General features: G+C 47.2%; 1 protein-coding gene across 1 annotated transcript in view; it reads left to right on the forward strand.

Moving 5' to 3' along the window:
* The window catches only part of VASH2 (vasohibin 2), a 46,001-nt gene that overhangs the window by 25,914 nt on the left and 7,575 nt on the right, over positions 1 to 12,512 (forward strand). The window contains exons 5-6 of the mRNA XM_068939812.1: positions 6,664 to 7,045; positions 9,996 to 10,111. Coding sequence (XP_068795913.1) covers positions 6,664 to 7,045; positions 9,996 to 10,111 — 498 coding nt within the window. The remainder of the gene's footprint in view (positions 1 to 6,663; positions 7,046 to 9,995; positions 10,112 to 12,512) is intronic.

Genomic DNA, 12,512 nt, shown 5'->3' on the forward strand with positions numbered 1-12,512 from the left:
TACTCATAGGTTTGGGTACTGGAGGCAACTAACTAGGTGCTTAAATACACCTGGGGAGTCAGTGTTGGCTGGTCTGATCAAACAACTGATGTTGGTGCTTACCTCTGAAAACTGAGAATATCCGAGTTTGTTTCAAGCTATTTCAGGCTGTGTGGCCTCACTGCACGCTGAATTACTGGTGGGTGTTTTTCCCTACAGAACTCCCCCCGTGTCCCCTGCCGTTGCAACTGTTATTGAATCTTGGGTCTTGTTCTTGCAGCAGGGTGAGTACAGACCTGAGAACTAAATGCTGTGTCAGCTGAAGAGCCAGGGGCCGGGAGAAGATGGACCCAACCTGAAGCCAAGCTATCCTGCCTTGGCAGAGCTGGCTTGTTCTGTGCTCCCTTCCAGGCACCTAAGCAACCTTGGTCCTGCACTCGGTGTCTGAGCATCTCTGGCTTGCCTGTGATGTCGCAGAGTCACTCTGACGACAAATGTTCCTGTAACGCAGTCAAGGCCAGAGAAGATCAGCACCTACTATGTGTATCACTTCTCTTAAATCATTTCCTGAAGGGAAAATCCCACAGAGAGGACTGGAAACCAGGTGATGCTCCCAGCATGCTGCTTGTGCAGGGCCGTGCCTCTACCATGGGCCTGCATTGGTCCTTGGGGCCCCAGGGAAGGGGAGCAGCAGGGAAAACTCTCTTGATGCCTCCCTGTCCTGGGCCCTCCTTGGCTGGCTGTTCTGTGGCGTGGCTTCCTGCCGGCTCATGCTGTGGCCAGGACTTCACACAGCTGAAGGGGAGGTGCTTGGTGCCGACAGGGAAGGAGGCGGGGAAATCCCTCCGGGTGGGAGGAGGAGTTGCCTCCTGCATGCTGGCCCTCTGCAAGGGCCCTCTTTGGGGAGGACGCATTGCTCAGTGATAGCACTCCTCTCTATCTGCCACTAGTATGCCCCTTATGTAGTCGGCGTGTTTGTCAGAGGTCCCTTTGGCAGTGGCACTAATTTTTCCCCTGTATTTACTCAGGCTAAACTTCTGTTGAGGCTGGTTCAGACACAGTTGGGCTAGCGCCCTTACAAGTGTCCCCTTCAATCATGTCCAGCTGGCTGTGGTTCTTAGCTGCTGTGGAAAACTGCTGGTAGGAGGTAAGCTGAGCTCGTCTAGCCGTAGAAAGCCAGCTGCTGTCATGTAGATGCTGTCAGCTGTTATGACCTATTTCCAGAAAAGTCAATGTTTAAAGCCCAGAGCCACAGTGCTGGCACACAGAAAGATTCTTCTCAGATTACTTATTTAAATAAGAAAAGAGAGATGAAAGTTTGTTTTTTTTAAAGTTTTTTGTTGGGATGTAAACAAGGTCAAGGGTTTAGAGTTTCTCTTCTGGCTAGGAACTGCTCTGTGCCCTTCATTGTGATCATGGCCTGTCTAGGGTGGAGGATAATCCTGAGACTTGCATGGCACTTTTTGGATGATGCTAAAGAGTTAACCAGAAAGTACTTTAAACAAACAAAAAAACCACACAAAAACCCAAAAGGGCTGGCTGAAAAGCGCTGGTTGAGTCACTGTGGGGGTGTGCAGGTTAAAAAGGAACAGCTACAATCTTTCTGCTCCAGACTTCTAAAAAACCAGCTGAGTGAGTCTCAACCTGCTGCTTGCTGGGGCTAACTCAGCTAATTCTCCTGTTTTCTTTTGTACTGACTAAGAATACTACTCCTCATTTACTCCACTGCCCAAGAAACACCATGTGGTGGCCAGAGTGCAGGTTTTGTCCCAAGTCTTATTTGTATTTGAATGTGGGATCTGAACGTCCCCAAGGATCAAAACTAGGTAAGGTGTCTAGGTCAAGAAGATTGGATTTGAGTTTATTTCTGGCATATACTTATCAAATTCATGGAGGCTTGAAAATAAATCCCCTTAGAATAACAACAAGCACCACTTGCACCCCAGTCCTGCCAAACTCCAAGCAACTCCCGGCCTGGGGTAAAGTTGGCAAGCAGAACCGTCCTGTAGGATCACCTGGAGCATGGTGGTGGGCTACAGAGGACAAACTAACATATTAGTATGGCAAACGGCAAGGTCAAACATCCAAAATTGCTGCTCATCTTTGCAGTGTAGTTTTAACACTTGCTGCTTCCACGGTGGCTGTGATTCCCATGCTCTCAGTGGTGCTCTCGGGTGAAAAGTGCGATAGGGCAGAATCGCAGCTATAAATGGAAGTGCATCAGGGAGGCTCATCCTCTGGATTCAGATCCTGACCTTGTTCACCTTGGCATTACACTGGATGAGGATCAAAAGTCGCTGGAGCTGAGAGCAGGAGTCTGAGTGGGAAGGTTGATAGGACTAAGGGAAATGCATAGCCTGTGGCTCAGGGTGTGGTGTATTTGTTGCGGAGCTGAAGAGGCAGTGTGTAGAATGGGGGACTGGACTCTCTGCAGGCTGTTAGCAGTGTTTGTGTGTTCAAGAAAGACTGCTTGTTAATAGACCCGTGCTGTGTTATGCCTGTGGACTGTCACCCTCCAATAATGTTGCATGCTCTGCGTCCAATTCCTTTCCCTCTCCTTTGACCTTAATGCATTGTTTTCAAAATCGGCCTCCTCGGGTATGAGAACAGAACCCATCAGTTAACTAATCCATGTAGTCCTGGCCAGCAGGCACTAATGTCTCTGTGGGATGGAAAAATGGAGGTTGAATAGCTAACATGAGTGCAGAAGAGCTCAGAGTCGAGGTGGATAGGACTGGGGAATCTCTGGGGGATGAGGACAAGCTCTCTAGCTCCTGTGCCAGTGGTGTACAGGGACCCTGATGGAGCTCCAGGTATCATCCTCTTGCGTTTTCCGGCACGAGGGATTGGGGAGGAGGAGGGATGTCAGGGCAGGGAGATGGCAAGATGGAAGACTGGTATCCCTCTTGGGGATCTCTGAGGAGGTTAGTATCTGTCACTACTGTTTCTTTTTCTGCTGCGTAGCCCTGAGGGACAGGCCCTGGGGAAGCTGCTTTGATTTACACGAGGGCCCAGAATCTGGAGACCGCAGGGCTTCCCTTAAAGCTGCTTTTGCCCTCTCCCGCTCTGTGCTGCTTTTATATTGTGGCACATAATTTACTCCCTGACTCTCAATCCTGCAGTTACAGTCCTAGCTCAAAAAAACGTGATTACAGCTGTGGCATTGGTGTGTCATTGCCTATTGTTTGCTACAATACAGTTCTACTTGGGCAAAGCAGAAAAGAAAAGAAATAATAATGATACATGACAGAGGGGAAGATCTGATGTGCCTTTCCAGCCCATTTCCTGTGTATTTCATCTCGGGTGGAGACTCTCGTTAACTAGTCACTTAGCAGAAGCAACCTGTACTTAAAGGTTAATTTCCACAGTAGTTGTTGCAGGGTTGTTTGATGGGTAATTTCCTTCCTCAAAAGATTATTTTACTCCTGCCTAGTATTTAATGAGATTAAATTGCAACTTCTGCAAGACCCTATGGCAGAAGTGGCCACAAAAGCTTTATGTGGACTTAATAGAAAGGTACTTGAGGCACAGCGAGAAAACCCTTTCATAATGAAGGGAAAAATAGTGGTGATGTTTGAAAGCTTCGTAGGTGTTAATAAAAGACACTGCTTTTTCAGTTAAACAGAATAATAAATACAATGAGCTTCTACAAGAATCCATCCATAGGACAAAAATTATTATAACTTGACTTTGATTATATATAGGGTGTTCCTTTTAAGGCCTGTAGCAAAGTCACCTCATTTAAAAGGTCACCGTGAGATGAATTTTTCATCTGGAATAATAGTGCTGGGCCTGATTCTGACCTTGCAGTGTATTTATAATCTTTAATTCTAATGATGGTGTGTGGGATTTTTTTTTTTTCTTTGGTGGAGTTGGTCCTGATGCAACAGAGATCCAGCAAGACCCCTGAAGGCAGTAGTTATTTCTAACTTCTGGTGGTGTTGCCTGATTAAAATCAGAGAAAGCTTTTAAATTGGTACATGGCATTCCTATTTATCGTAGGTGAGGCAGCAGATGGGTGAAGGAGGGTGTATGTAACCTTGGCTTGGTGAGGTGTTCTGTGTGCTGCAGTTAGGTCTGTACTCTGCTCTGTGCACTTGGCCAGATTTACTATCACGCAGATGCCAAAGTGAGCCATGCCTGCTAGGCCTATAGCATTGTTTGTTCCTATGCCTTCTAATGCATTTCTCCAAACTGCTAAAGTTTATGACATCTAGCACTGAACAAAACTAAATATGTCTGACTTTGAACCCAGAAGCTCAGCTGAGGTTATCCTGGAAGATCTGGCCAGTGAGTGTGTTGTTAGTGTGTGGCTCTTTTATTGGCGGTTTTGACAGCGGATTCTGGGCAGTTTTGGGGAATCTCACTGCTGTGTTCACCTTGGCCAAAGTGTGTTTGAAAGCGTCAATTTTGGCAAGTATCAGGTGGGTGACGCATCTCCCTGAGAAAATGCTTTGGAAACAGAAGGAGGATGCTGGATGCTTTTTTCTGCATCCCCGTACAGAGAAGAGGTCAAATGCTGAGTGCTGCCAGGGGAGCAGAATCTGGGATGTTTTCCTGGTATTGCGGTGAGGTGTCAGGCTGGACAGAACCAGAACTGCTCTCAAATTTGTGTGTGGGGTTTTTTTTTTTTTTTTCCTCCTCTCCTTTAAATGGTATTGATTTAAAAAGTCCTTTTTATGTTCTCAAGTTTCCAAGCAGCTAACGGGCACCCATGGTGTGCAGGCATGGGGAGGAAGGCAGGCAGCAGTGGGGTGAATGCTCAGAGTAACATCCCACACCTTCTCAGTTGTGCAACAGCTATTAAGGACCTTTTTGGATGGGGAGGAAGGGGATGCAGGGAGTCTCCAGATCAGGAACAGTTTTGCAATGTTTTTGTCTGTCAGACCTTCCTCCTGTATTGTATTTTTAGAGATTTTTTGGTTTACCTTAGAATTGTTCTGGCAGAGCCATAGGAAAGTACAGTCGGACTGCTGTAGGTCTGTTTCTGTGAGGCTTTGGGCCTGGATCTTGGCTCTCCTCCGGTCCTGCTGTGACCCAGGAGGGCTCTGTGGGATTGCTGATTGCCATGGGAGCTGAGCTGCTGGTCTGTGTGTGCTTGGCTTCTGTGCTGTCTGGGAAGAAAGGGGCAGTAAAGCAATGTGACCTGAGAAAAGCAGAGAAGTGTGTAACAGGGACTTTCTCCATGTTCAGGAGGCCTGAATTGTTCCCTGCAGCTTCAAGGGAACAGACCTCAGTCTTCAACTCTGCAGACTGCCCCAACAGTATCTTAACAGGTGCTGCAGATCTAGCCAGTTTACTTCATAGTTATCTGCTTTGACTATGTTAACCTCAGCGGAATGACTCCTGAATTTCAGCATGTACCTCTGCACAGACCGCAGACTAGAGCGTCTCACCCTAGCCTTTTCCTATAATTCTTCCATCTTCCCTTGGATGATGGTAAATCAATTGCTGGCTTAGCCTGTGGCTTTCACTGTCTCCTCACTGCCCAGGTCCCAGGGTGAGAGCTGCTGCTGCTCGCGCTGAAGCAGCAACATTTGTTTTCAGTGATCCTGGCTCTGCCCCCAAAACAGTTGCCAGAAAGCCCGGCTGTCACCCAGGCCGCACTCATGCGGTGTGGGAGTAGGACAGGCGCCAAGCCACAGCTGTTGGTGCGTTGAGAGAGGAAACAACGCGGTGTGGGCAATGTCATCTCTGCAGTCTTGGCCTTGGAAGGGAAAGGAGCCTGCCGTTTGGAGGGCCGAGGAATCCTTCAGAGGGTGTCAGCCCTTGGAGCGAGGGTGGGTTTCAGCTGTCAGTGTGGATTAACAGTAGGGAGCTGCACAAAGCTGACTTGCATAAGGGAGTCTGAATCTTTCCTTCTCCGTCTTCAAGAGCCACCAGAATCCTGAGGAAATGAATTGAACCAACGTGTAGTTCCCATCCAAGATCACGTGTTATGCTGTTGCAAGTGTTGGTCCTGGACTTTTCACATGGTGCATTTGAAATAGCTGGCCAGTAATTCAGGGACAAACTCTATGGGTGGGTTGGTTTTCACTTGTTTATTTTTTGGACATCTGTGCCTGGCTGTGTGTACTTATCTGGAAAAATTTGAGAACCTGAGAACTTTTCTTTACTGCATCCCAGCAATGGGTTACAAGTATAATGTGCAAAGACATTCTCCTGTATCAGGAGCTGCCAGGCCAAGGGCCCATATATAGCTCGAGAGCTAGAACTCTCGCCCTGGAGAGGAATAAATTCTGATCTCTGGTACTGTTTGAAGGCTGTGGAGATGTGAGAAAGTGAGTATCAACAACCTGAGCCATACCAAGCTCCAACATGGACCTGAGGGATACAGCTCCCTTTTGGGAGCAAAGGAATTTGGCATTGGGAGTTCCCAAGGATCTGGGGGTGGTGGTGTCTCTTTCTGGCGTGCTGATCTGACCACTCTCCCTGACCTCCTTCCTCTGCCCTCAAGCATGGTTAAGAGTTGGGCCCTTTCTTGCCTGAATAATTGCATCTTGTCCTCTAAGCAGTAAAATGAGTATTAGGAGCATTTACTGTTTCTGGAGTACAATGAGAATGAATTTATGTTTGTAAGAAAGCACAGATCCTGGCGGTTAAACTGCTAGAGATGTCTTACAGATGTAATTCTGTTTTGTTCCCTTCACAACTCTGTTGTTACCTTGATGCAGTGCCCGCCAGATACTTAACCAATGGGCAACCTTCTGTGGAACGATTCCCCATCAGCTTTAAAACCCACTTCTCAGGGAACTATTTTCATCATGTGGTGCTTGGGATTTACTGCAATGGCCGATATGGCTCACTGGGCATGAGCAGGCGATCAGATTTGATGGACAAACCTTTAACTTATCGAACTCTGAGTGACCTCATCTTTGAATTTGAAGACTCCTATAAAAAGTACTTACATTCAGTGAAAAAAGTAAAAATTGGATTATATGTCCCACATGAACCACACAGCTTTCAGCCCATCGAGTGGAAACAACTGGTCCTCAATGTATCCAAGATGATGCGCACAGATGTCAGGAAGGAGCTGGAGAAATTTGCTAGGGATATGCGAATGAAGGTAGGTGTGTGTGTCTGGGCTGTGATTTACTTACAACGTACTCTGAGATGGATGTGCTTTGTCTGATCCCGTGAAGGTTAGTTGTGCTCTGTTTCAACAGACTGACTGTGGCCCAAGTGAGATTAAAATGCATCAGGTGGGCTGGGGTTGTGTTTAAATCTGTTTCAGTGGTTCTTCTACACTCTGTTTTTGAGCACTGTTAAATATTTTGTTTGGTTCTAAGATCTCTCCTTCAGTTGAGGAAACACTTGAACCCCATACCTGTCCCTGGATGCGAGGACCTAATGCGTGGGTCGCTATTTGTATGCTTCCTGCTGTGTTCTGGAAGATGATGGCCAAGAAGAACTAGTGAGTCTGGGGCTGGGTCCAGGGCTGGCAGAGTAGGTGCATGCCCTGGTCACTGGCAGGGATCTCTACTGTTTGCTGTCCTTCCTGGACAGCTAAGGTGCGAGGGATGCTGTGAAACTGATGTAACATGTGCTGAGTGCCGGTGGTCGAGGGCGGTAAGTGCTGGCAGGGCTGATTCCCAGCTGGTGAGATTGAAGCATATCTGAAATCTTCACATGCAGTGGCCTGAGATTAGGGCTGTCTCCATTCTCTTTTGTGCTCCCCCAAATAAGACTTCTCTGGCCCCTCTGCTGAGGACATAAGCTCGTCCTTGCAGGGGGCTGAGGGAGAAGATGAAGGAAAGTAGTGTGATTGGGTAGTTGTGGTGGGCAGCGTGGGTGGATGCTGCTGAGGTATTGTACTGCTCTGTGCTCCTAAGTAGGCCAGCAGAGCATTAGCAAGTGGTGGCCTCCTGAGGCACAGGAGAAGCGGCTCTTTTCTCTATCGGATTAGCAATGCAAAACTGTCTGCAGAGGAGTTGTGCTAGAAGTGTGACAGCCAGCTGTCCCCAGGGTACAGAAAGCATGTGTTGTTGCCGTGGATGGCTTCTCCTCTCAGACTGTGCTGCTGGGCTCACCCCTTTGCTGTGTGCATCCCACCATCGGTGGGCAGGGGCAGCAGGGTCTGTTCCTGGGTTAAATCAGGAAGTAGATTGCATGGTTCATTTTCCTCATCCTTCCCCTTGGACTTGTGCTTCCCTGCTAGCTGGTCAGACTGAATGGCCTGGAGGGGAAATGGGAGAAAGGGTGAGCTGCCGCCCTTTTGGAGGGTTTGGCTGTTGCTCCTGACTGTGTCTGAAGGACTGGTATGGGTGAGGAGTTGGTTTCAGTTGCAGTGAAATGGCATTTGATGCCTTTCCAGCCATGTGTTGGCAGTTGGAGCAGAACAGGTGCACTTGCTAAGTATGGGGCTGGATCTGCTGTAGAAGTATGTGGTGTCAGGTCCAAGTTATTCAGGGTTCCTGTTCTCCGCTTTGCTGAGGAATGGCTCATATGCAGCAGCTGTGTGTTTTGTGTGTGGGGGGGGGGGGTTAAGGGGCCTGCCCCTGAATTTGGGGTGGGAGTGTGGCCTGAGCAGTGGAATAGGTGGCTGCCACCCTTGTGTCCTGCTGCCACGTCTCCTGCCCTGACCAAGGAGTTTTGGAGGATGAGAAGATGATGTGAAGTGACCCCCAGCCTCAGCCATTTGTACATGTTCAGTGCCAGGAGGAGTTGGCAAGTTCATCAAGGTTCCCTTTGGTGAAGAGGTCTGCTACCACCAGGCATGACAGTTGGATAAGACTCTATGCATGCTGAGTCTCTTCAGTGCCCATATTTTAAACATGAAATGACTTGTTGCACTTGATCAGTGCCAGTGTAACCATGAATTACATTGAAGATGAAAGGTGTGACTTGCCTTGCTCTTCCACGCAAGCAGGAATTTGGAGCTGGAGGCTCTGCCTGAGCTGAATCTGCCCTATGGCTGCTGGGGAAACATCCTTTTATTTTTAGTCAGATCTTTAAAAGATGACTTTCCTCAGTTTTTAAGTATAAAGAATCTAATTCTTATACCCCGACAATTCCCAACATACTCCCGATCAGGGAGTTTCTCCATGGATGTGGGGACAGACTGAGGGAAGCGAGTTGCCAACCAGGCGTGGTGGTGGCAGCAGAGAAGCCCAAGGCTCACAGCAGGTGCCGATCCAATAGAAGTGGTGTCATGGGGGAAGAAGGTTAATGTGCCAGGAAGGGGCTATGGCCAACTCTTGCTAGTGTAGTCAGAGGCCAATGGCAACATGCCAGCATGGACTGGGATGCATGCTAAGTTGTACTGTCATGTAATCTTAGGTAAACATGCTCAAACACACATGTAGAAAAGCCTATTCCCCTCCTTCTCTATTAATGCGCTTTCAGTACCCTCTAGAGAGCAAATGGCTGAAGTGGTCTCCAGTCAAATAAGTATACGTGGAAGGATAACTCACTGAACTTAAGTACTTGCCTTTGATAAAAGGCTGAGCTCTGTTTGTGCTGAGGTGTGACGCTGAATCCAGTCCTTATCAATGTCTCAAGGACAGGACCGAAGCTCTGAACCTGCATCTAACGTTGCACACACGAGTAAGACTGTTTAATGCAATCCTGGCCCCACCGAAGTCAGTCCCAGAGAATCAACCACCTGCCTTACAGACAAATGGCCTTTGTACATAGAGAGAAGTTGGAGAATGCGATTTGGCTATGTGAGCCTTCAGTTGAAGGTCAAAACAGTGTTTTTTTTGCCCCTCGCTGTTGCCACCTCTGAAGAAAACTGGATGAGTTTGGTGTTTTGTTTGTTTTCAACTACTTAGTTGGGAACTGAATTGATGACACCAAATAATTTTTGCAAGGGGCCCCTGAACAGCTGTCATATGGTAACAGCTTTGAGTACCTCTTAACCTGGGCAGAACGTGAAAAAATCCCAAGAGACTAAAGGTTCTTTGTGTGCCACCCTGGTACTGTTAAGGCGTGTGTGTGTGGCGTGTTTTTTTTTTTTTTTAATGAATCATTGCCTTTATTGAATGGCATTTCCTTCCCTCCCCCATCTCTTGCAGATTCTGAAACCCTCAAGTGCCCATTCTCCAGTGAAAGAGAGATCAAGGGGTAAATCGTTGTCCCCTCGTCGAAGGCAGGCCAGCCCTCAGAGACGGGCATGCAGGAGAGACAAATCGTGAGTATTCCTGCACTGTCAGTGCTGCCATCACTGAGACAAAAGTTGAGGGTGGTGACATTATTTTGTTGTACGAAACTTGCGTACGCTCACTGGCATCTATAAGAAAACTGCAACAAGTATCTTGGTTACCTGTGAAGCTCTAGAAGCCAGTACTGCCAAGTGTTGTGGTGTTGCTGTGTTTACTACTTACCAGCTGCCTGACTATTCCTCTGTGCGGTGTCTTTTGAGGTCTAGATGGCCTCTTTTCAGTCTGACTCTACCTGGTGTTGGATGACTGTGGAAGTGTGTGTTTCATCTTTTATTTTTTCAGTCTCTGTACAGTTTACTTTCTGGAGAAGCTAAGAACCTAGCTTGGGGGGTGGGAGACCTTTACAGAAAAGAAAGTAGTTTGATCACACTGAAGGGTGTTCACAGGTAGGTATGAAAATAGTAGAACCTATCACCTTGTGATGGTGGGGTGTCCTTGTTATCATGGTCACTCAGATAAAAAGTGGATTCTCTGGGATTAGCTGTAGTGTTGGGCTGTTCTGCTGACGTAGCATTTTTCACTTTGAACTGTCCATCTTGCAGGGAATGTGGAAAAAGTAAGTCTTTTTCTCTTACCAAAGCAGGAATATCACTTACTTTGGATACTTTGATTCTAAGTGGTTTAAAAAACAGACTACCTTTCTCATATATAGCAGGTAATTAATTGTTTCCCTTTAACTGAGTGGGGAAGGATGGGCTAACTGCACGCAACACCTCTAAATGGATAAAATTGAGCCCTGGGGCCTTGGGTTTTTTACAGCCACCACTGATTCAGGCACCTGAGCCTTAGATGTGGAAGAGGCTGTGTTCCAGCTACACACTTCATGCCAGAAGGCTGACCCCTGTGAAAGCCTATACGTGACCCGGATTAGTCACATATTTATGATCATCACTTTTTAAATAGGCTCCCAAACTACTATCTCAGCACTTATTTATTTTAAAGCAGCTAACAAAGACATGATATTGGCTTTCTAAAGATAACTTTAAGATACTTCAGCAGCAGGTGATTTCACAGCAGGCTTTTATTTTTTCCATGTGAATTCATACCAAGTCCACAATACTATACTTTAGGCTCCTTGTTTAGTGTGTGGATGCCCTATAGTTGTAATAGGCCCTGCTACTCCAGGCTGCTTTACTTCCTAGAGTCTCTTTGAGGCATGGTTTCATCTCTGGGTTTCTAATACTGCCTCTGCAGTTGCTGGAGTGAATCCCATACATTTGGAGAGAAGAGTGAGTCTTGCTGGCCTGGGGAGACAAGCCGGTTGAGCTGGCTTCCTGAGAGAACTGCTAAGCACGTGGCTGCTCTGTAGCAGTTGGCTGCCTCTCTGTTGCTTTGCTTTTCCAGGATAGAAGGATAAGAGAAGTACAAGTAGCCTCACTGGGGGCCTTGCAATGGTTTCGGCACCCATTACCTGCTCAGTTGTTCTGCTCTGCTGCTCTGTGTCTTGAGTGCATTATGTTACTCTAAAATAAAACTGGGTCTTGTATAATGGTGACTCAGGAGCTAGCTATAGTTGTAATGCTGAGAGCAGGAGACTGAGAGGCTGTGCTCTGCAGCCGCATGACAGCCCTGCAGGTCCTGTGCAGCCCCCTGACAAGCCTGGACCAGCATGCTTGCAAGCAAGAGGTGGGCAAAAGAGCCTTAGGCAACTCCAGGGCCCCTAGGTAGACCAGGGAGGCTGCTGTATCTTCAGCAGGCCCTCAGAGCTATTTTGGGAATGGCTATGCAAATAGTTCTTGTTTTGGGGCTGCCTGATGGCTTAAAGTCACCCTACTTACCCAGTAGGGAGATTTGGGAAAATGACACTGTGTCTTGGTGATGGGAATACTCGAGCCTTGACCTCCTTGTGCCTCCGGTTATCCATCTATGAAATTTTGTCCGGTGCTCAGCAAGATACAGGTCTCTGGATGCAGTTACTAATTGTTAGAAGCTATAGGAAGAACTGTTTAAAGGTTAAGATATGAAGCTTGTGCTTGACAAATCAGCTTTACATTGCTGCTGTATGAATGTTGGTGAGTCCTGTTACCTCTCTATGCTTCAGCTTGCCACTGTAAAATAGGGATGATTTATATTCATCTCCAGGGCACAGAATGAGGCTGTTTGTAGAGCACTTTAAGAAACAGAGTGGGGAAATGCCTACTGTTTGTATCAAATTAACCTTTTAATTAAAGTTTGTCAGCTCGCTTGGAGAAGCGTCTGTAAGAGGTATTATAAAATTCCAGGCAGGGAAAACCTGAGGCACTTTTATTTATTTTTCCCCTCCCCTTTTAGGGAATAAATTCTTCCCCTATGTGAATCTTCACAGAATAGATAAAGAGCAGAGAGATCAATGTTCTCCATCTCCCTCAAGCCACCTAAGTGATGGTGCTG

The sequence above is a fragment of the Struthio camelus genome, chromosome 3, assembly GCF_040807025.1.
Source record: "Struthio camelus isolate bStrCam1 chromosome 3, bStrCam1.hap1, whole genome shotgun sequence".
In the NCBI taxonomy this organism is placed as follows: Eukaryota; Metazoa; Chordata; class Aves; order Struthioniformes; family Struthionidae; genus Struthio; species Struthio camelus.